This window comes from Epinephelus moara, chromosome 4, assembly GCF_006386435.1.
Source record: "Epinephelus moara isolate mb chromosome 4, YSFRI_EMoa_1.0, whole genome shotgun sequence".
Taxonomy (NCBI): domain Eukaryota; kingdom Metazoa; phylum Chordata; class Actinopteri; order Perciformes; family Serranidae; genus Epinephelus; species Epinephelus moara.
The window spans coordinates 23,597,580-23,618,039 of NC_065509.1; the positions used below are offsets into that span (position 1 = coordinate 23,597,580).

Here is a 20,460-nt window from a genome sequence, read left to right on the forward strand (position 1 = left end):
TCTCACTGGAAATGAGATGTGCATCCTGTTAACAATGTATTATCAGCTTCACGGCTCCACCCAGCTCCTCTCCATAACCTGGAAATAAAGCGACGCCTGAATAAATAAATAAATAAATAAATAAACAAGGCAGCTGCGTCTGTAAATAGACTTCACCGTAGCGACGCTGCACGAGCGCAGCAGAGTCTGCCAGATGTTGTCCGCTGTTTAATGATCGTTAGCCAGGCGGGGCTGAGTGCTATCGGCAGCAGCTGTCACCTCCATGATATCGGATGCCCTCGACTGGACTGACCTGGATGTGAAACTGGAATAAAGGCCGTATCTCGCTTTATTTTGACACACCGTAACAACCCTGCGATATAAACAGGGGGTGGCTGCAGTAACAGCGGGGTAGCTAGCTAACTTTATCAGCCGGCGATTTCACCCGTGTTTTTTCCACTTCACATCATTTTCCTTCGTGGGAAAAAATGAACGGACTTTGGAGGTGTATTTCTGCCCGGCTAAATTAGTCGTCTTGCTTTCTGAATAATGGAAAACAGGTGCCAAGAGGAGCAGGAAACAATGTTGTTATTAGCCAGTTAGCTAACGTTAGCTAAGCTAGCTGTTAGTTAACGTTAACTACATCAAATTAGTGGGCTGAGTTAGCCGAGTCTAACTCAGCCCACTAATTTAAATAGGCACGTTATTTTACTTTGTTTGCTGCCTACTGTTATCTTATTTGATAGATTTGCTTAGCGACAGGTTTTTCCAGTGAGACACTTTTCAGCGTTTGCCCGTTTTCTGCCGTTAACTAAGCTAGCTAGCAAGCTAACCAGTTGTGCCGATCAGCGCTGAGCTGAACTCGTTGCTAGTCTGCCGTTGGTGTCACTGCAATCTGTTGGCTGCACAAGTCAAATTGCAAATATAGCTTTACTACTGTTTTAACTGTCAAGCGGACGACAACCATGGCTCAAGAAGCGTTTCCGTTGCATTTTCTGGTGTGGAACAATCAGTATCTGGAGCTGGATCGGGAGCTGCAGAAGAAGGAGGTGAGTGAGGAGGGTTTATTTCGCAGCTGCTGGCGGGTGATGTGTTTTACAGATGCGTTTGTCAGGTCGCACTGCATTGCGCTGATGCTGCCTGTGTGTCTTTTGGTTCCTGCAGCAGGATGTGGAGCGCTTGGATCCGAGAGGGCGCACCCCGCTGGAGCTGGCTGTGTGTCTTGGCCACCTGGAGTCCACCCGGGTGCTGCTCAGACACACCGCAGACCCGACACACAACAACGCGCAGGGCTGGACCAGTGAGTGCTCTCTGCTTGTGGCTCCCACTCCCACTGTCATGTCCCGAGGCTGCTGAGGGAGTCAAGGCGCACCTGAAGGCATTAAATGTGGATGTATGTTTCAGTCTTGCAGGAGGCCGTGAGCACCGGGGACCCTGAGCTGGTTCAGCTGGTGCTTCAGTACAGAGACTTCAAACGTGCCACTGAGAGATTGGCGGGCATCCCAGAGCTGCTCAGCAAGCTAAGACAGGTAAAACTGCACTGTCTAACATTTGAGCAAAAAAATGTACGCCTCCAGGTATTAAACTACCTGTTGCACAGAGCAGCACATCAACCACACCTTAAAGCTTTGTTAAATATTTATAGAAAGTGTTGTTTTTAGTTTAGGCTCCTGTGTCAGTGCATCTTTTTCATTCTCTGGATGGTTCACAAGTCTCAAGCTTGACTGAATCAGGATGCACAAACACAAAGCTGACATGGAGCTTTTGCTTTTGTGTGAGTACAAAAAGTTTCCCTGCTGTTTTTCCAGGCGAGGGACTTCTATGTGGAGATGAAGTGGGAGTTCACCAGTTGGGGTGAGTGTGTTTCATTGTGTTTTCACAGAGGTCAGCTTCAGCACCACAGTAGTTGGACAGCTCCACTCAGCAGCGGCTGTCAGTCAGTCACTTTCAGTTTCCTAAACACAAGACAGGGCAGGTATACCTACATCAAATTACTGATTTTTCTTTCTAAAGTTTTGCTTGTTATGTATTTAACAAGACTAATCAGTAATGTACTGTGTTTTTGTGTGTTGGGATTACTTTGCCTTCTTAATCTGCAGCAGATGCTCAAGTAAACAGTTAATTATATTTTGCATCTTAAAAGTTAAGTACCATTATCATTCAGTATTTACAAGACAGATCGTAATTTATGTAATGTCAGTGCATCTTACTTTGTATTTTTGACAAAAACAAATAAATTAGAGAAAAAAGCATTTTTTAATGAAGCAGTCTAGACATAGTTGACATGTAAATAAATTATGTTAAAGATAATTTTAGTGCATCTTTAAGAAAATAGTTTTCTCGCTCTTATCTGTTTTGAATCATTACACTTTGTGTGTCTTAGATTTTAGTTGGAACGCAAAGAGAAATTTAAACGCCATTACGTTTACGAAATTGTAATGATCATTTGTTTTTTGAGCTTTTTTAAAATAAAATATATTAACAGTGAATTAATCTATGATGAAAACACTGAGTAGTTGCAGCTATGGCTGGGTATTGGTACTTGATACCTTTTAAGGCACTGACCGAAATGACCCAGTACCAAGAAGTATCAAAACTTCTTCAGACAAACAATGCCTGCATGCAAGCCATCCTGTACCCAGTTCTATATTTGTGTGGCTTTCTCAAAGCTGATCACCACAAACATTTTCAATTTAGTGCAACGTGTTACTGGCCCACTACTGCAGCAGCTACAGCCCATACAGTCTGTGTTGTGGTGAAGTTGAGCACAGTGTATTTGGCAAGAATTGAAAGTTTAGCATGCTGTGATACAGAGCTGCATCGATTAATGAACTACTTGTCAACTATTAAATTAAATCGCCATCTGATTTTGAGTAATTTTGTTTTTAAGAAAAAAAAAGTCAAAATGCTTTGATTCCAGCTTCTTTAATGTGAATATATTCTGGTTTCTTTACTCCTCTATGACAGTGTACTGAATATCTTTGGATCGTGATAGCTGTAGCGCTTTGTAACAAGCTATATTTAGAAAAAATGACAGAAAACATCTCTACATGAAAATCTGCTTTTCTTTTCACCGTCCTTCGACTGTCCTCTGTTTGGTTACATCATTCTGTTTGCCTTTTGTTTCTAAGCTTCTTCTCCTCTTCTTTGATTGTCCTCTCAGTGCCCTTGGTGTCGAAGGTGTGTCCCAGTGATGTCTACCGGGTGTGGAAGAGCGGCTCGTGCCTCCGTGTGGACACCACCCTCCTGGGCTTCGAACACATGACCTGGCTGAAAGGACGGCGCAGCTACATCTTCAAGGGCGGAGGTGTGTGTGCTTAGAACAGTATCACATACACACAAGTAAATGAACAGCTGACATTGATGGATTGATGATTTTGTCGTAAACACTTGACTTGGATTCACCCTTAAAGATGTAGGAACAATTCTCCAAGAGAATTAAATGTGTCTTCATTGTGTGCTCCTCTTAGATGACGGTGCTGTGGTGATGGAGGTGGACCATGAGAAGCAGGTGGTGTACACAGAGCCACTTGTGTTGTCTCCCCGCGATGCGCCCTCCCTCCTGGCAGCCATGCAGCCGTCGCAGGAGAACACAGCCCAGAGACTCACATCGCCCATCGTCTCCACACACCTCAACACACGCAACATTGCCTTCGAACGGTATTAAGCGCACCGTGTGCACACATCTACAAACTAGAATCATTTCATCATGATCACGCTTGTTTGTTTGTGTTGTACAGATATCTGCCTCACTGTTCCTCATTATGTGTCCACGTACATACATCATGTCCCCACATTGAACAGTACACAGACACTGATAACCTCTGTGCCAGGAGCTCTTACTTTTTGTCCTTGCCTTTTAGGAACAAGTCAGGAATCTGGGGCTGGCGTTCTGAGAAGAGTGAGGTGGTCAGTGGGTATGAAGCCAAGGTAAGTGACCACTGAGCCAACGTAGTCTGAACAATGGCTGAAACACATTATTCAGGTCATCTAGAAGATAATTCGGTATGATGTTGTGATCATCAACTATTCAGCATTGCCTGAAAGATCAATTAGGGGTAAAACAAACATATATATTTTATCCATTCCAAAATTTTTCTAAAAAAAAAACTGTTTTAAAATGTTTTGGCAGAGATTTTGATTTAAAGTTTTATATAAACATTTGTTATGCCTCTGTGAAAGGCAACAGCCGTGGCGGGAGGCATTATTTTTTCAGGTTGTCGCTATGTCCGTTATGTCCCATTCTTGTGAACGTAATACCTCAGGAATACCTTGAGGGAATTTCTTCAAATTTGGCAAAAACTTCCACTTGGATTCAGTGATAAACTGATTGAATTTTGGTGGTCACAGGTCAAGATGACTTGTCTGCATCCAGACCTTGGTATCTGCCCACTCCACCAAGATAGTGACATGAAACGGTCGGTCTCTCAGTTGAAATAACATAACAACCAATGAGTGCTGCAGGTGGACTACGATTAGCCAGTGACATGAGCAGGAGTAATGCTGTTGTCAGGCATGGTCAAGCAGTGTGCTAGAACCAATGATAACAGCATGCAGCAAATGGTCATGAGCTGGAGTCGAACCCGTGACAGCTGCAGCGAGGCATTGCCTCTGTATATGGGGAGCCGGCACTATCCACTACGCTACCGACGCCCCATGATGTATGATTCAGGAGGATTCCTTGGTCTGGGATTGATTAGGGAAAATCTAATTTCCCTCCCTAATGGAAATTTGTTAGAGTGGGCGTAATGTCAGACTTGAAATGAAAACGAAGTGCAAGAAGTTGACAGTTCTGTATGATATCAGGCAACAAAGTCACAGTGACCTTACAAAACAGGTTTTTGGCCATTTTATGTAAACTGCAACTTAACTGGTTGGTGGAGGCAAACAGCTGCAAGGTGCTAATTATAGTTTACTTAGGTTGTTGAAATTGAAAATTATTTTTACGAGAGATGTAGACAAGACAATAGTGTGGAAAAACACAGTCACAATATGCTGATTGCTCTGATAAAGATAGACCAGAAGAGACTCTTCTACCTGACACTACAATAACCCAAACAAATGTTTCAACAAAAGGCTTACAAAGTGTAATCAAGAGTGTTTTTTTCTTTTGTTTGACATTGTGTCCAGGTTTACAGTGCCACCAATGTGGAGCTGGTGACTCGTTCAAGGACAGAGCATCTATCAGACCAGGATAAGTCGAGAAGCAAAGGTGATTATACGCCCAAGCACACACACAGCTTGTTCTGCACTTGTGATGGGGACGCAGCATTGTGTCAAAATTACTGTTATTTAACCAAAAACATAAGGACAGAGAGGTCAGACTGAGCCTCAGAAAATTTAAAGATAATGTGAAAAATGAGATAATAACGAAACACAGTCGATCACTGTTTAGTTCTCTTTGTGACTCGTAGTACAAAGATGTGTTCCCCTCAATGTATTACAATGCTATTTTTGCTCCATGTGTATACCTTGTAGAGCGAAAAGTAGAGTGAATTTGCAGAGCACACTGATGATGATCTCCTTACATTATTCCCACTCAGGCTCAAAGACTCCTCTGCAGTCCTTCCTGGGGATTGCTGAACAACACACAGCTCACAATGGGGTGAGTCTCCACTGTACCTGTGCATCACAGCCCCACCACCCACACCTCCTGCAGCTTTCTTTGATGAGCACCGTCACTTATAACTCTCTCTGTCTCTGTGTTCCTGTCAGAGTAATGTGTCCCAGTGTGCCAGTCCTCACAACCCCACAGCCATCACAGCCGATGAGTACTTCAACCCAGAGTTCAACCTGAACGGCCGGGACATTGGGCGTCCCGTCGAGCTTACCAGTAAAGTCCAGAGGTGCGATGCAGACATGGGAACATGCAGCACAAATGTTCAGTGCAGAAAGCAGCTTCCTTTGATGACCGGTTTGCTCAAACTCTCTGTCTGTCTCTGTGTCCTCTCCAGGTTTAAAGCCACACTGTGGTTGAGTGAGAGTCACCCTCTGTCCCTGGCCGAGCAGGTGACACCCATCATCGACCTCATGGCCATCTCAAATGCCCACTTTGCCAAGCTACGTGACTTCATCACCCTGCGCCTGCCGCCAGGCTTTCCTGTCAAGATAGGTGGGTATGAGAGGTCACACAGTGTGAGTCATGGATATCTTGAGTTTATTGAACCTGATAACAAGCCCACACGTTGATTCTCTGCCACTGTAGCTCTGTGCAGCTGTAGCTTGGTCTAATGACACATTAGAACTAAAATAATGAGGACTAAAAGCTGTATTCTGGAGTAATTTCTCTGCGTGGTTCATGCTTTTTGTGTGTGTGCCATCACACGCCTCGGCTTTCATGATTCTTACTGTGTGTTTTCATTCCCACTGCCCACTGGTGTTACAGGAATAATCAGCCCATTTAAATCTTTCAAACACTCCCCTTCTGTCCTGCAGAGATCCCCCTGTTTCATGTGTTGAATGCCAGAGTGACGTTCAGTAACCTGTGTGGCTGCGACGAGCCGGTTAGCTCTGTGACGGTTCACACACCAGAGGGCTCCGAAGAAGCTGGTAAATACACACAAACTCAATTAAAGAACATTAAGTACCTGACACTATATTTCAGTGACAAAGAATTCAAATATGAGCTGATTCTGAAACCGAAACTTTTGGAGTTGAACAAGAGTGAGTAGAGGATCTGTCATCTGAACGTGGTAATCGCCTCTGTTTTTAGTTCAGTTTGTTTGTTTGTCAGTTGGATTATGGAAAAAAGATTTTCATGAAACCTAGTTGAAGGGTGTAATATTGGCCAAGGAAGAACATACTGATTCATCAGTTAGGAACTGACGTTAAACTCCAGGGAATGTAACGTCAGTTCCAACTGAGTCAGTTAGGAACTGACGTTACATTCCCTGGAGTTTCAAAACAAAGTGACAAAACAGCCATTTGTAGAAATACGATGACTCCCTATCACGATCCACATTCACGTGTTACAGTAATCCTCTGTGAGGTAACACTGCCACAACTGTAGCAATGCCTTTTTTGTCAAACTAAGGTGCGGCCATGGCACTCTTACTCACATTGAAATGTGAACTGTCTGCAATAAACTCCACCAGAAATATTAATTTAAATTTGACTTGATGCTGATTTGAGACTTAAGGACAACAGAGCACAGGCTCCAGTGTAACTTTTTGACATGATGTACCTTTTACTTGCAGGTACAGTAATGTTGTAACCCATCTTCACCCAGGTCAGGCTCCCCCTCCCTTCAACTGTGAGGTGGACCCCTCAGTGTTTGAGCCACCCGCAGACTACACCACCCTCGGTCCAGGCCGCAGCGAGCCAATGAGGGATGAGGATGACAACCTGCTACAGTTTGCCATCCAGCAGAGCCTGCTGGACGCCGGCACAGAGAGTGACCAGGTCAGAATCAGAGAGCTCCTAATTAAACGCGCTCTCTCCGAACACTTTTGGCATAGTACAAGTTACAACTGGTATGTAAAACACACGGACATGTACCTAAACGCAAGATCTGTTTGCCGTTTCCACTGCAGACAGTCTTTAGAGCTTTAGTTTTAGAGCTGTGTGTCAGACGTGGGAACTGATTCTTTTTCCTTTTTTACATCTAAAGCCAGTTGTTCAACAACTATGTGTGTTTTTTAGGTGACCATCTGGGAGGCCCTGACCAACAGCCGCCCGGTGCCCCAGTCGCCGCTGTATGAGGAAGACACTCAGCTGGAGAGGTGAGCTGACCTCCAACCTTTACTTGTTTCCTTTACAGGCAGGTTCACACAGCTCAGACTGGAGGGAAGACTCTACCTCTGTGTTTATAGGTTAGCTTACTAGCTTACTTTATCAGCTCAATATCATTCGCCACAGCTGGATTGTGTTTTGAAACTAATCTAGAAAAAGTAGGGGTCTTTCAGAGTTTATTCTTAATAGGAACATTTATAGTTATAGTTATTGTAGAAACATCATGAGGATTAACTTGTGTCTTTTCATAATTCTTTCTTATTCAGTGAAAACTCTGGCTCGTGAAGTAATTTAATTAAACGTCTCTAAATAGAGCTCAGTGATTAGCGTTTTCTTTCCACCTTCTCCTGGGAGCAGCAGCTCCCAGTCATCCTGTAATGAACTTTCCTGTTCAGATCCCCTCCTTTGTTTAATAAAACTTCAGTTTAAGTCTTAATATCCACGTTTCTTTCCTCTCTCAGGGCAATCCAGGAGTCCCTGTCCATCTCACTGGCCAGCAGAGAGGGAGATGACACGGCCGACCCCAGCCAGCCTGCCTCTCTCTCCCCATCGGACCCCGCAGGCAACTCCCCGCTCTCCTACAGTCAAGTGACCGATCCGCGGTTGTCAGGACACTTTGGTGTGGCGTCGAGCTTCGACGAACAGCTGCGTATTGCCATGGAGCTGTCGTGCCGGGAGCAGGAGGAGATTGACAGGTGAGGAAGGAGGGAAAAAAATCGTTAATGCAACCACTGATCATCAACAGAAGCTTGTTTGAGATGTCCAGAGGTGGTTTGACTGTTTCAGACATCCAGAGGTTTTCTGACGATTTGATTTTGTTTGTTTCGCTCCTGCAAGAGAAAGCTAAAGATGTGTGCCCTTTTGTCCATTATCTTACACCTGCTTATCCTGTGCAGTCCCAGCATGCCGTGGGCTATAGGCACGGTACACCCTTGACAGCTTGTCTGTCTATCCTAAATATGTTGACAGATGTTCATGTGGAAGGAAACCCACACACCAGCACTACTGCAGCACCGTGCAGCCCGTTACTAGAGATGGAAAATTAAAATAAAGACGTGTTTTGTTTTGGATGTAATAGAATGTGGTTTTGAGTGGACCGCTTTTTGTGGGCTTTAGAAAATGCCTGGCTTCTTCCCAGCTGTTGCCCATGGTCTCCCTTTATTACACCTCTTTGTATTTTTATTTTTCATGAGTGAACACACAGGGAGTGCTGCAGTCTGTTCTTCTATCACAAACTCTGTTTTTGGCACAGTAGGGAGACAAACAATGTCTGCGACACAGTGGGGTGTCAGAATGTCTTCTTGTCTTCTGTTCCGTGTTGTTTGTTGTGCGCCTTAATACAGAGGTGGTACAGTAATAACAGACAGGGTGTAGACGAGGTTGTGTAGTGTCTGATGCTTGACGGTCATGCAGTGGAGCACAGCTTTGGCTGACTCATTATTGGCTGCTTGGGGAAAGCAGTCAGATTGACTTGTGAGGTTTTGGAAAAGTTGAAACCTACAATTAAAAAAACAAGTTTGCCCCAGTGAGCTTTGATCTGTGACCAGAGTTGAAGGTGTAAAATTGAGATTATGGTATCAACAGGAAGTTCTCCCACAAGTCTACTTCCTTAATTTACCTGTAGGAGCCTGATATTTTCTCCTGTCTGTTTTTGTTTCTCTTTACTGAAGCCTGTCTTATGCACAGAAACAAAGGCGCCTTGTCAAAACTCCATTAATGTTACCACGTAACTATCATACCTAAATGCTTACGTCTGACATCAAAACACCCCTATTACAGTAATATAAACCATTCTGCAGTTGCTGTTGTGTTTTACCACTTTCAGGATTTTTGTTTTTAACTTTAAAAAGCCTCTTTCACACACTACTGGAATAACCTCAGGCACTGCTTGTGATTTTCACTGGACTCATGTTACATTCAGGAACATTTTAATTTTATGCTTTTTCACACATCATGGCAGAGGTGCAATAGATGGGGCAAGGGACAGTCCAGCAGATGGCGATAATGCAACACTCTGGATGCTAAAAATTCAAGAAGGTGGGGCAAGGCAAGGCTGTTCAAAGAAGGCTGGGATACACTCTTTGACCCTTGTGCTCGATGTTGGAGGGTTACAGCAGACAGTGCTAGAAATAAGGGGATGGTGTCAGCTCAGCTTTGGGTGCGCTCGGCCTGACAGAACAATTTGGGTACGCTCAAATGGATGGCAGCAGATATACAATAGATCGTTTTTATGTAGACATCATTTTTTTAAGGTCGTTTATTAAGGACCTTTATAGTAATCGCAGGATTGTAATTGTCACGCATATTGTTACGTCTCATATAAATACATTCGGTCTCAAGACCATCTGCAGATTCTTAGGATAGTGTGCCACCTATTGAGGCTTTTGACATGTGCAGACTGGATTTCACTGTGCATGTGTTGTACCCTGGTGATATGATGCCATGACTCCTCTTCATTTTAACCTCTTTGGGGCAAGGCTGGATGTACATGTACGCAGCAGAAGACGTTGCTTAATATTTTCAGGAACATGGCGGATGAGGAGCTGTTTTTGTCCAGTGCCAGTGCTTTTGTGTTGTATTTACTATTCAACAAGTTCATGAGACAAGTAATATTAACCGTAAACAAGTCACGGATTTGAATACGTCATCAGTGAAGTCTTGACGGTTTGTTCGCTCCACGCATCTTTCGTCAGACAGATGTAACCCTTTGTGTGCTTGTCCCTGCATTGTTACTGCTTTCATTCACAAACAGCCACACCAGCATTTTCCCTGAAAGGTCACAAGGTGTTGAGGTGGGAAATTGGCAGTACAGATTTCCCCGAATATCGACCCCTACTCCTGTTCGAGTGCATGTGTGAGAGAGGCTTAAAAATATCAGATGATCCTACAAAAGATCAGAGAAGTTACGATGGTTAATCACAGTTTTTTCTTCTGTGACAAAGTGAGACATACCTGCGAAGTAATAACAAAGTCACAGCTGTCATTGTTCTGACTGATGAGCTTTATTTCTTATTTTTGTCACAGGAAGCAGAAGGAGGAAGAGGATGAGCTGGAGAGGATCCTGCAGCTGTCACTCACCGAGAAGTAATGTCACAACAACAACAACAACAACAATGGAGGCGCGTCTTCATTGGGGAACAATCTCCTTAATTTATTCTGTTTTTATTTTTTAAAATCCTGAGATGTTAAGTTATTACAAATATTTTATTTGTGTTTCTCACATGAAGGCTGCTACAGCAGAGTGTAAAGGACCAGAATATAAGAGGTGTGGAGGGATAAATAAGAAGAGGTGGAAACAGGTACTCTGCAACACACTACAGTGAAGGAGGAGACAAAAGGGAGAGAGTCTTTGTTTTTTCTTTTTTTATTGACTATTTTTCACAGTCTTGCTGTCTTTATGGAGTGATGAATGATCCTTAAACTTTAAACCTATAACATGTTCCATGATAATGATGAAAAATAAGAAAATACAATCTTTAATGGAATAACTTATGAAAATATGATTATAATATTTGAAACATTTATGTTGGCTTACTCCTATGTGTGGAAAAATAAAGAATAACGACCATCCTCGATCCTTTTATTCAGTGCTTTTGAACAAAGGGACAAACATAAGATTCACGTGTGTGTGTGTAGTTTTGTATTTTACAGTTTCATCATTGTTTCATAGCGAAAAAAAAAGGGCAATCATTCTGATCTGTACAATAATTGGCTCATGTTAATTTTTACAATTTATAAAAGCATGATAACCTTCCAAACAGTGACACAAAAAACATCCATATCACATGTAATTCATCGATTGGTTTGAGTTGTTAATAATAAATATAAAAATAATCTTTAGCCCTTGTTGAAATTATCTAATCTTTTCAAAACTGGGTGATAAAGTTGTCTGTATCAAAGAGCTCTTTATGTTGTTATCTCTCGTCATATAGACACAAAGGATCTCAACCTTACTACATGAATAAACAGTTACAATGATTTGTAAATCTTTTATCAAGAAGCTAATAATACACTTCATACTCTGTTAATGTTCTACTATATGAAGGGAAAATCCCGGATATTCAAATGTAGGACCGCCCCTGTAAAGTCAAAGATTTTAATCATCAGGCAGAGACCTCTTCGTTTTCTGAGATTCCTTCAAGTCCAGCAAGAAGCCTTCTTTTATTTTTGTCAGTCTGTACTTCTGGGGACATTTCGGTGTCTTCTGCTTTGGTGAATTCCCAGTGCACAGCAACTTGTTTTGTTTGATATCTAGTGTTGGCAAAAAATGTTGTTCCACATTTCCGATCTGTTGTTAGCATAGTTAACACGCATTAGCTCGGAGGGCTAACTTGGCTTGTTCACTGTATTACGTGAACATCACTGTCACCCTGGATGTCCCTCTGAACCCTGTGTAAACTCCTTGGGGCTTTTATTGCCCTTATTTTACTGGACAGTTTTAGTGTGAAATGGGGAAGGAGAGGGGACTGACATGCAGCAAAAGGACGTGGGTTTGAATCAAACCCACAGCCGCTGCATCAAGGACACAGCCTTTGCACATGGGGCGCCTGCTCTACCAGGTGAGCTCGAGGGCACTCCCAAACTCTCAAACTCTATATGGAAAAAAGGAATGAATAGTCACATGGTAATCCCAACTTTTCCTCTAGTGCCACCATGACTTTACAATTTCATTCTTTTTGTCGCAATGTCTCAACAACTGTCGGATAGATTGCCAAGACATTCACGTCCCCCCATAGATTTTATGAAAGACGTGGAGGATGCATTAGTCTTTAGTTTGTGGACTTCTGTTTTAAAATCTCTAGGCGAGATGGGTGTAGCTGCACTCTCGTACATGGCAGTCGTTTCCTAACCCTGACCTTAGCTACTGTGTGTCCGTAGCTAGACGTCTTTGCTTCTGTTTGGCATTTTGACCAACCCCATTTTAATTTTTTGGATCCAGAAGTGACCATATTTGGATGACAGGGTGTATCCGAGCAATAACCCTGAGGCGCCTATATCGTCAACCTCACTGCTCACAGTGAAAGGGTAAAAGTTCTAAGACGCATTCATAGACAAAGCCGGAAAATACATTATGTATGTACACTGCCATGGATACACATTGCTGCGCCTCTATCCTGATAAACAAGTCGCTTTGATACTTTCAGTCACAAAGTAGCCATGCCCTAAAACATACTCTGCTTTATGGTCTATTTTTTTTGGTATATTTGACCATAATTTACAAAAGGAAGACTTAAATCTAAAGATTGAGACCATAAGCTCGTTAGGTAAATGTTTACTGAGGTAATAAATCAAGTGAGAAGTATGGTATTTCTCGTAGTCTTCCATACAATTGGACTTCTTTTTGCAACCAGTGAAGTCGCCCCCTGCTGGCTATTAGAAAGAATGCAGGTTTTTCTCTCTGCAGATCAGGAGGCTACGTCCACTTTTTTTTCATAGTCTATGTGATCCCCAACGGATGGGTTGTAATCATTTCGATGCCCTGGCTTTTCATCTCGCACCCTCATCAGCTCAGTTTGGCAAATATTAGCAAAACTAAAGGCCATGCCATCAGCCTCTGCAGTACGTTGTGTTAAGTGCTAATTAGCAATGTTAGCATGCTAGCACACTAAACTAAGAGACCAACAGAAGACTGGTCCACATGGCCAAGTGTATTTCTGACAGATTTTCACAATGCTAAAGAATTTTGTCGAACCTTCAGGAGCAGTATGCAGTCTCTCACCTGAAGATGAACATCAAATTACAATACTCGTGACAGTTTACGCCTCAGAATGCTTCAGCCTTTATGTTCTTATGTGCTGTGCTTGGTTGAGATTTTTCAGGGGTGTGATTCTCATAGGTGGTGTCCTGCTCCTGGTCATTCGCACAATATATGATATCCCTCCGCATCTTTAAGACTTCCTGAAGCTCTCCATCCAACTGAACTATATCAGACAAAAACATACAAATGTTATTTTCTTGAACTTTACTCGCTTATATGTACATAAAAACAAATATTGAGTCATTCTCACCGAGCTTTTGTTCGTGCTCATCAGGAATCACATACTCACCCCCCGCTGGTTCGGCTGAAGGCGGAGGGAGCTCGGCTTTGGTTTGTGAACGCAGCATAGGTGCCACTTGTGCCTTGGGTACTGTTTTAGGTGTAGGTGAGGTGATGCTAATGCACTTAGGAGCAGGTGACACCTCTGTTGGACACATAAACATTGTCAGGAGCTGTGTACTTGTCACTGAGACTGTTTGTAACAGTAGTGTTCTCACCGATGCGAGTGTCGTAGGGCTGAGACGCCATGTAGGGGTGGAGACGATACTCTGTCTTCTCAAGGAAGTACTTAAGCACATTATTTAAGGAGGAGACGGTCACCTACAGAGAGGAGGACACATGAAGACAAGCAAAGAGAAAGAAGAAGAAGAAGAAGAAGAGAAATTTGTGGAGCTGTGGGACTTACTGGTCTGTCCAGTTCGATGACAAACCCTGAGTTTGTGGAGGTCACTCTGTAGTTCTTCATGACAGGTCCACTGAAACAATAAAGAGCAGGATTATTTGCTGATCTGGCCTTTGATAAACAACAACTCATGCATTCTTTTCTATATTTTAGATGTATTGTAAACAAATTGGAATGAGCAAAAAACAACCACCACCTATCCACGTGTTCACCCCTTTATCAGCCTCATGGTTACTGGTTGTCATGATAACACACCTACATTACTAACAGCACACCACCATGCAGATTATCCACATGCTAATGGGGGATTTTGTCAATAACACACTGTTGATTCTAATACTTTTACTTTATATGTACATAACAGGTGAGGACTGGGACGTTACAGCATAGCTAGTGATGGGTAGGGCAAAAAAAAAATTACAAGTCTCGATGATTATAACGGTACCATTTTCTCAGTATTTATACCCCTTCTTTATTATGTTGATAACAAGGGCAATGAAGGGAGGGTTCCTCCAGAGCCACCATTTTGATTTTTGTTTTTGTTTTTTTAACTTTCGGCCAAAAAAACCTGTATGTGTCACTTTTACTAAGACCCATGAGAACATTTCCGATGCACATAAAGCTAAAAAAACAAATCAGGTTTCAGGCCAAGAATCTCTGAGACCAAATGGCCCACTCCTTTCCAAAAATCAGTTCAATTCAACTCAACTCAATTTAAATCAATTAAGTTCAGTTCAATTCAATTCAATTCAATTGTACTCAATTCAACTCAACTCGACTTGACTCGATTAAGTTCAGTTCAGTTCAATTAAGTTCAGCTCATTTTAAATCAATTCAATTTAAATCAATTCAACCCAACTCAACTCAATTAAGTTCAGTTCAGATCCAGTCAGTTCAACTCATTTTAAATCAATTAAATTAAATTTAAATCAGCTCGGCTCGGCTCAATTCAAAACAACAGCCATTTAAGAAACGTACTGTACACACAACTACAATAAAAATACTATCAACAACAACACAGTAACAAAGACTCTGAAAACAACACGTGATCGTAAAAATGTCTCATTTGCAGAGTGCATTGAGTAAAAAAAATGCAACTTGTGGAATGTGCAAAGTGCAGCAATAAGAGGTATAGTTTATGGCAATCGCCATAACCACAATCTGTAATCCACCTCGTAAAGGGTTAATATAATGGGCAAGACCAAAAAATACGTGCATGGTCTGTAGAAGCTGATCCACACTCCATCTGGCAGGAGTGCTGAGACCCAGTTAGTCTGGATTTGTGGTGGTAAAGACTTTTTCCAACACAAGTCTCTCAGAAACGAAGTGCTGGTGGAAGTAGACTGGGTTTCCCGTATTTGAGGGCAGTGGTGAAGTGGAGGGTATACCCACCTCTTCCTCTAGCCATTCACAGCTAAAAAGCCATGGGAATATATAGAGTATACCCACTTCCTCTTTCGTAACCTACCAATTGTAGTACCACCCACCTCATCACCACACCATTACATAAAGCCATGTTTCCTCTGATATTACTCGATATAGTTTGATTTTTATTCATTAGTTTGAAGCCCTTGTATATTTTACCTATGATGCCTTTTTTATTCACAGAGGAAAAACTTTTGTCTTTTACTTTTACGCAACAAAGTTCAAATTAACTCTTTTGCAAATTGGAAATAATAGTTAATTATTTCCTGGTGGATTCTTCTCTTCCTGTACATGTATCTGTCAGATGACTCACACATCCATAACACTAGTGATACAGCACTGACATAAGGAAATCTATAAAAACCAAAGACTCAGATTCATGTGACGAATGAATGGCAGCAAAGCTTCCTATGAGGCAAGGAAAGGAAACCCGATATTCGATATCCGATATTGCAAGGATTAACAAGATTAACCTAAATATAAGTCACTGTATTATTCTGTAGTCGGTGGTGCATTTCAGACACACCTGGGCGTCAGTTGTCGGAGGGTCAGGGCGTAGTTGTTGGCCAGGGTGGACGGGCGGAGGATGATACCTCCATACTCGGGGTTTGCCTCTAACATGTGCTCAGCTTCCTGCCGAGTCACATTGAAGAAACACCTGTAGGAATCAAAGACATAAACATAAACACTTCCTCATTGCCAGTGAAGGGAATAAAGGTGTAGGCGTTATGTTTCAGAGGGCAAGGGACGAGAACATGTTCATTGATTTAGGATGATAATTTGATTTTTTTCATGATACAATCAGTTTTTAAAGCATTTTATTGATATGTACACAGAATATTTGTCTCGGGAAGGTTTTAACGGACTGTTTTTCTGGAGATACTTCAGAAATTGAGGATATTTCAAGTCATGATGACGAATTCAATACAAAATATATATGTAAATAGTTTCAAAGCATCACTTTATTCGTTGATATGAGTTAACCATTCATGAAAAAAAAATTAACTCGTGTTTTTTTGTTGAAAAAGGTCTGTTAAGACCGTTTATTTTTTATTTTTACTGTTAGGAGATTTCTGTGTAAAGATTATTTGTGCATTGGAATGGATAGAAAAAATGATAAAAAGTACAGTATCCTAATCAAAAAAATTTTTTTCTAATGACTTGTGAGTGTGAGGAGTGTAGAAATCCACCCTAACAATATTTTTTGTGTTTGCAACATAATTGGGTTAAACATTTATAGACTGTTATTGTGTTTGCTTGTGGAGACAGAATCTCTACTCACGCAGGGATCTCAGGGGCGCTGGAGTCAGGCTTGTCTTTGGGCGGTGAAGGGGAGGGCGTAGGGAAGGCTGTGCGGAGGAAGGCTGGACGGGGTGGGAGAGCAGGACGTGGCGAGGGGGGACGTCTTTTCTTCTCCTGATCCAGAACATCCTGCAGGAGCAACATCTGGCCAGGCAGCAGCTGTAGGGTACTGGGAATCTCTTTCTGCAAGGAAAACAAAAAGCTTGTCATTGTTTTATTGCTAACATCATCAATTTTACACAGTTTGTAACAGGTTAGAAATACACATCCTGGTATGTGGTTGTAAAATCCTCTCTGACTTCCCCTTAGAAATCAAATGTATCGACTTTTACAGGAAATCTGTGACGTTTGTTTACCAGGTAATCATAAACTAACACTTGCTGACACCATCTATCACTGTCACGTACATAAGAGATTAAATGGATCTTCAGTTTGCAGATATCTCTGCTTCCTTGTTTGTCAATGCCATGATCATTTTTTCTCTGAGTCCGAAGGGGAGTTTGTCCCTAGAAGCATCACCAGTCAAGTTATTGTCTAATTATTAACCAGGAAATACTTGTTTCCTTTTGTTTGTTGTGCTTGGCTTTGTGTGTCAAATAGGTAAACTATTACTCACAGAAAATCTCAAGAAAATGTGTTGTTTATCCAGAGTTATGTATAGTTAAATGCCTGTCCTTGGAGCAGGTTTGAACTCAGACATTAAGGGATTGTTTTTTGCTTTTCTTATGAGCACTTGGCAGTATTCTGTACCATAAGCAGCAACACACACTGACATTTATCCATCAGAGTGTGTCTTTAAGTTTGCATGTGTGTGTTTGCTTACTTTGACCACAGTCAGGATGTAACCCCTCCACTCCTCTCCTGTGTCAGAGTTGTCCATCTGTGCAGTCACATCAACAGCAGACATTTTGGTTACGTTACAGTGTCCACATAATATTTCTTTGTAGATTTAAAGTTTTTATGACTTCCAGATTTATATCTAATTTAAATTTGAACATCACACCTTTAGCTGCACCTGCGCTGTCGGCAGGGTGAGAGTGAAGATAGTTGGTGTCTTCCTCTGATACGGAGAGTCTAACTCCATGGACTTCAGGTGCACCAGGTCCAGCTTCTCTGTGTACTGACAAGGTCAACAAGAATCATCGGAAACATGCCTGATCAATAAAACATGTATTAATTTAATTGATCTAAAATAGGAGTGACTTATAACATGATTATGAGAAAAATGAATCTGTGTCTCTGTGTGTCAGTGCACCCTGGCCTCTGTGCAGTGGTGGAGTGAGAGGGTGGCACCTGGGGTTCCAGCCCCATATGCTTTCTCAAAGTCCCAAAACTTTTAGGTTTTGAAAATACCTCAAACTTTTTATCATTTTACCTCAGTCTGTCTGACTGGACTGGCAAATCAGGAGCAAAAGTTCTGTTACTTTGCTAAAGTCCCTGACACATCAATCCGATGGTTGTCCAGTGGTTAATATCTCTCTCAGTGAGCGTCTTTCTCCGAGATGGCAGAGCCTGTCAGTGAATTGAATCACTCTGATTGACAGTTCAGCTCAGTGCTCGAGAAGAGAAATGAAAGTGAGGAAAGTAAACAAATGGCTGAAGTGAGGAGGGAGTGAGATCAAAACAAACAAGATTAATTTTTAGCCATTGGGCTCTTTACAAGAAACTTTTCGTAACTGTTTGTGCTATTGTTCACTAGCGCACTGTAAATATCAGTTGTTCTTTCAGTATCACGTTGTGTTGTTTATGTGCTAACTGGCTAACTAGCATCTAGCATCGGTTTTCTGGTTACCCATTTTGAATGACTAATCAGAGTTCAGCTGCCTGCTGGTATGGAAACTTATTTCCTCTCGCGTAGGCACAGAACACGTGCTAGTTGGCCATTGGCTGTAATCTTTGCAGTGTGTTCTAGTGCAACTTTTTAGCCAAGACACAGGCAACGTAAAGCGACGCAACAGTCCACCTTCATCACCACTAATTGTTTGATGTTGGTTTAGTGTGTCTGGGCCTTAATGATGCTGTTTAGGCCAAATTCCGCATAGGAAAAATATGTAACTTAAAAATAGTATCATCAGGCAATTTTTTTAGGTGGCAGGAGTGAAAATGATTCATCCTCAGTGTTTGCTGTTTTATGTCTTCAGAATAATGAAGACAGTTGGAGAACAATTAGAAACCAAATAGTATGACGGCTTTACAGGATGAATATTTCCCCTCATTCATTCATTCATTCAAATCTTTAGTCAAGACTCGGGTAATTAATTGAGGGAGACCCTCATTTTCAGTGATGCCGAGCATGGACAAAGACATTAAAAACAATCAATAAGCAAACAAAGAACCATCATGCTTATCAATTTAAACAGATATGAAATCATACAAAACAACAATAGTGATAAATGATCGCTAAAAGTAGAAATACAGTGTGATAAACGTGTGGCTCCACCTCTGTGTCACCTTCTTCGGCAGTGTTGTTGTTGTTTAACAGTGTACATCTATCTCTGGGAAACAAATGTTAAATTCAATGTTACAGTAAATATTAATTTGTTATTTTGTAAATCACAGTGTTGCTGTCACTTTCAAAACCTCAGATAGGAGAACAAATGAAAGTGTTTGCTTACTGTGTCCTGTGTGTCATCTTTGTACAGAAAGAGCGTGGCTCCACGGAGCTCTCCGTAGTACTTCTTAAAATCCTGAAAATCAAAAGGTGTCAGGTTGAATGTCTATTTTTGACACAAGATTCACAGACTTTAATGTAGTCATGAAACCTCATCTAGGAAAGTCACTCGTCATCATTTATTTCCCATTTAGTCCTCTCTTATTTTCTTATACATATCTGTCTGCATGACTCTCCCCATCTTCATCCTCACCTTCTCTTTGCTGAGTTTCTTCAGCAGGTGTCCAGAGTAGTAGAGAGGCAGATCTGTGATGGTCGCCCTCCTCTTGTAGACAACTCTGGCTGGCATAGACATCGTCCAGCAAAATCTGTGTGCTTCGTCTGGCCTGGTTTGGTTCAACTTTAACTTTTCGTAGTTGGGTCCTGAGAAAGTATTGTTCCTTTGTTTCCTCGTGAAGCTCTGACGGATTCACAACAAGCTGATTATTGGTCTATAAACCTGCACTGATAAGCTCCTCTCCGGCTTTTCCCTCAGTCCTAGTGCTGTTTGACTTGAGAATGAGGAAATGCTGCAGTGATTTATAAAGAAGGAAGTAGTTAGGGAAAAATATCCCAAATAAAAAACTCTTTTGTACTTTGAACCTGGGTGTAACAAATATGACAAAGAAAGGCAGCTCTGCACCACAGTCTCAGGAGCAAGGAAACGTGCAAGCATGTGTTTGCACGGATCCAAGTTAAAACTGTGCAAGTCTGATTAATTATCTCCATTTATTGTAACACGTGTGAGTAGATAGGGAGCTCAGTATCAGCGTGGTGACGATACATTCAGGAGGATTTCCCTTGTGAGAGCTTGACAATATTCACACACACACACACACACACACACACACACACACACATGTAGATGTAACCCACACTGGTCCAGCTGAGGGTTAAGAGTTCAGTAGATGCAATTCATTATGATATCAAATA

General features: G+C 41.8%; 2 protein-coding genes across 5 annotated transcripts; one reads left to right on the top strand and one right to left on the bottom strand.

Moving 5' to 3' along the window:
• Positions 1 to 136: 136 nt before the first annotated feature.
• Positions 137 to 11,327, top strand: ankrd13d (ankyrin repeat domain 13 family, member D). Of its 3 annotated transcripts, XM_050041722.1 has the most exons (17): positions 137 to 1,028; positions 1,144 to 1,279; positions 1,384 to 1,508; positions 1,788 to 1,833; positions 3,143 to 3,286; positions 3,450 to 3,639; positions 3,843 to 3,909; positions 5,110 to 5,191; positions 5,523 to 5,584; positions 5,695 to 5,825; positions 5,934 to 6,091; positions 6,415 to 6,528; positions 7,208 to 7,380; positions 7,621 to 7,700; positions 8,172 to 8,405; positions 10,735 to 10,829; positions 10,938 to 11,327. In XM_050041722.1, the coding sequence occupies exons 1-16, from the start codon at positions 945 to 947 to the stop codon at positions 10,796 to 10,798; spliced, it is 1,890 nt and encodes a 629-aa protein (XP_049897679.1). In that variant the 5' UTR covers positions 137 to 944; the 3' UTR covers positions 10,799 to 10,829; positions 10,938 to 11,327. The 3 variants fall into 3 exon arrangements, with proteins under 3 accessions (XP_049897679.1, XP_049897678.1, XP_049897680.1); XM_050041721.1 differs by having other exon boundaries at positions 10,735 to 11,327; XM_050041723.1 differs by having other exon boundaries at positions 1,147 to 1,279; positions 10,735 to 11,327.
• Positions 11,328 to 11,920: 593 nt separating this feature from the next.
• Positions 11,921 to 20,023, bottom strand: LOC126388543 (signal-transducing adaptor protein 1-like). Of its 2 annotated transcripts, none has more exons than XM_050041725.1 (10): positions 19,742 to 20,023; positions 19,493 to 19,564; positions 17,881 to 17,997; positions 17,701 to 17,757; positions 16,858 to 17,060; positions 16,102 to 16,233; positions 14,154 to 14,223; positions 13,966 to 14,068; positions 13,758 to 13,892; positions 11,921 to 13,631 (listed from the first exon to the last, which is right to left on the bottom strand). In XM_050041725.1, the coding sequence occupies exons 1-10, from the start codon at positions 19,841 to 19,843 to the stop codon at positions 13,474 to 13,476; spliced, it is 1,149 nt and encodes a 382-aa protein (XP_049897682.1). In that variant the 5' UTR covers positions 19,844 to 20,023; the 3' UTR covers positions 11,921 to 13,473. The 2 variants fall into 2 exon arrangements, with proteins under 2 accessions (XP_049897682.1, XP_049897681.1); XM_050041724.1 differs by having other exon boundaries at positions 13,719 to 13,892.
• Positions 20,024 to 20,460: the final 437 nt, after the last annotated feature.

Coding starts and splice junctions, on each gene's coding strand:
- ankrd13d (XM_050041721.1), top strand. CDS start 945: ATGGCTCAAGAAGCGTTTCCGTTGCATTTTCTGGTGTGGAACAATCAG. Junction 1,834..3,142: donor GTGGGAGTTCACCAGTTGGG/GTGAGTGTGTTT, acceptor TTGTCCTCTCAG/TGCCCTTGGTGTCGAAGGTG. Junction 7,701..8,171: donor GAAGACACTCAGCTGGAGAG/GTGAGCTGACCT, acceptor TTCCTCTCTCAG/GGCAATCCAGGAGTCCCTGT.
- LOC126388543 (XM_050041724.1), bottom strand. CDS start 19,843: ATGTCTATGCCAGCCAGAGTTGTCTACAAGAGGAGGGCGACCATCACA. Junction 19,565..19,741: donor AGAAACTCAGCAAAGAGAAG/GTGAGGATGAAG, acceptor TTTGATTTTCAG/GATTTTAAGAAGTACTACGG. Junction 14,224..16,101: donor CTCCGACAACTGACGCCCAG/GTGTGTCTGAAA, acceptor TTATTGTTTCAG/TGGACCTGTCATGAAGAACT.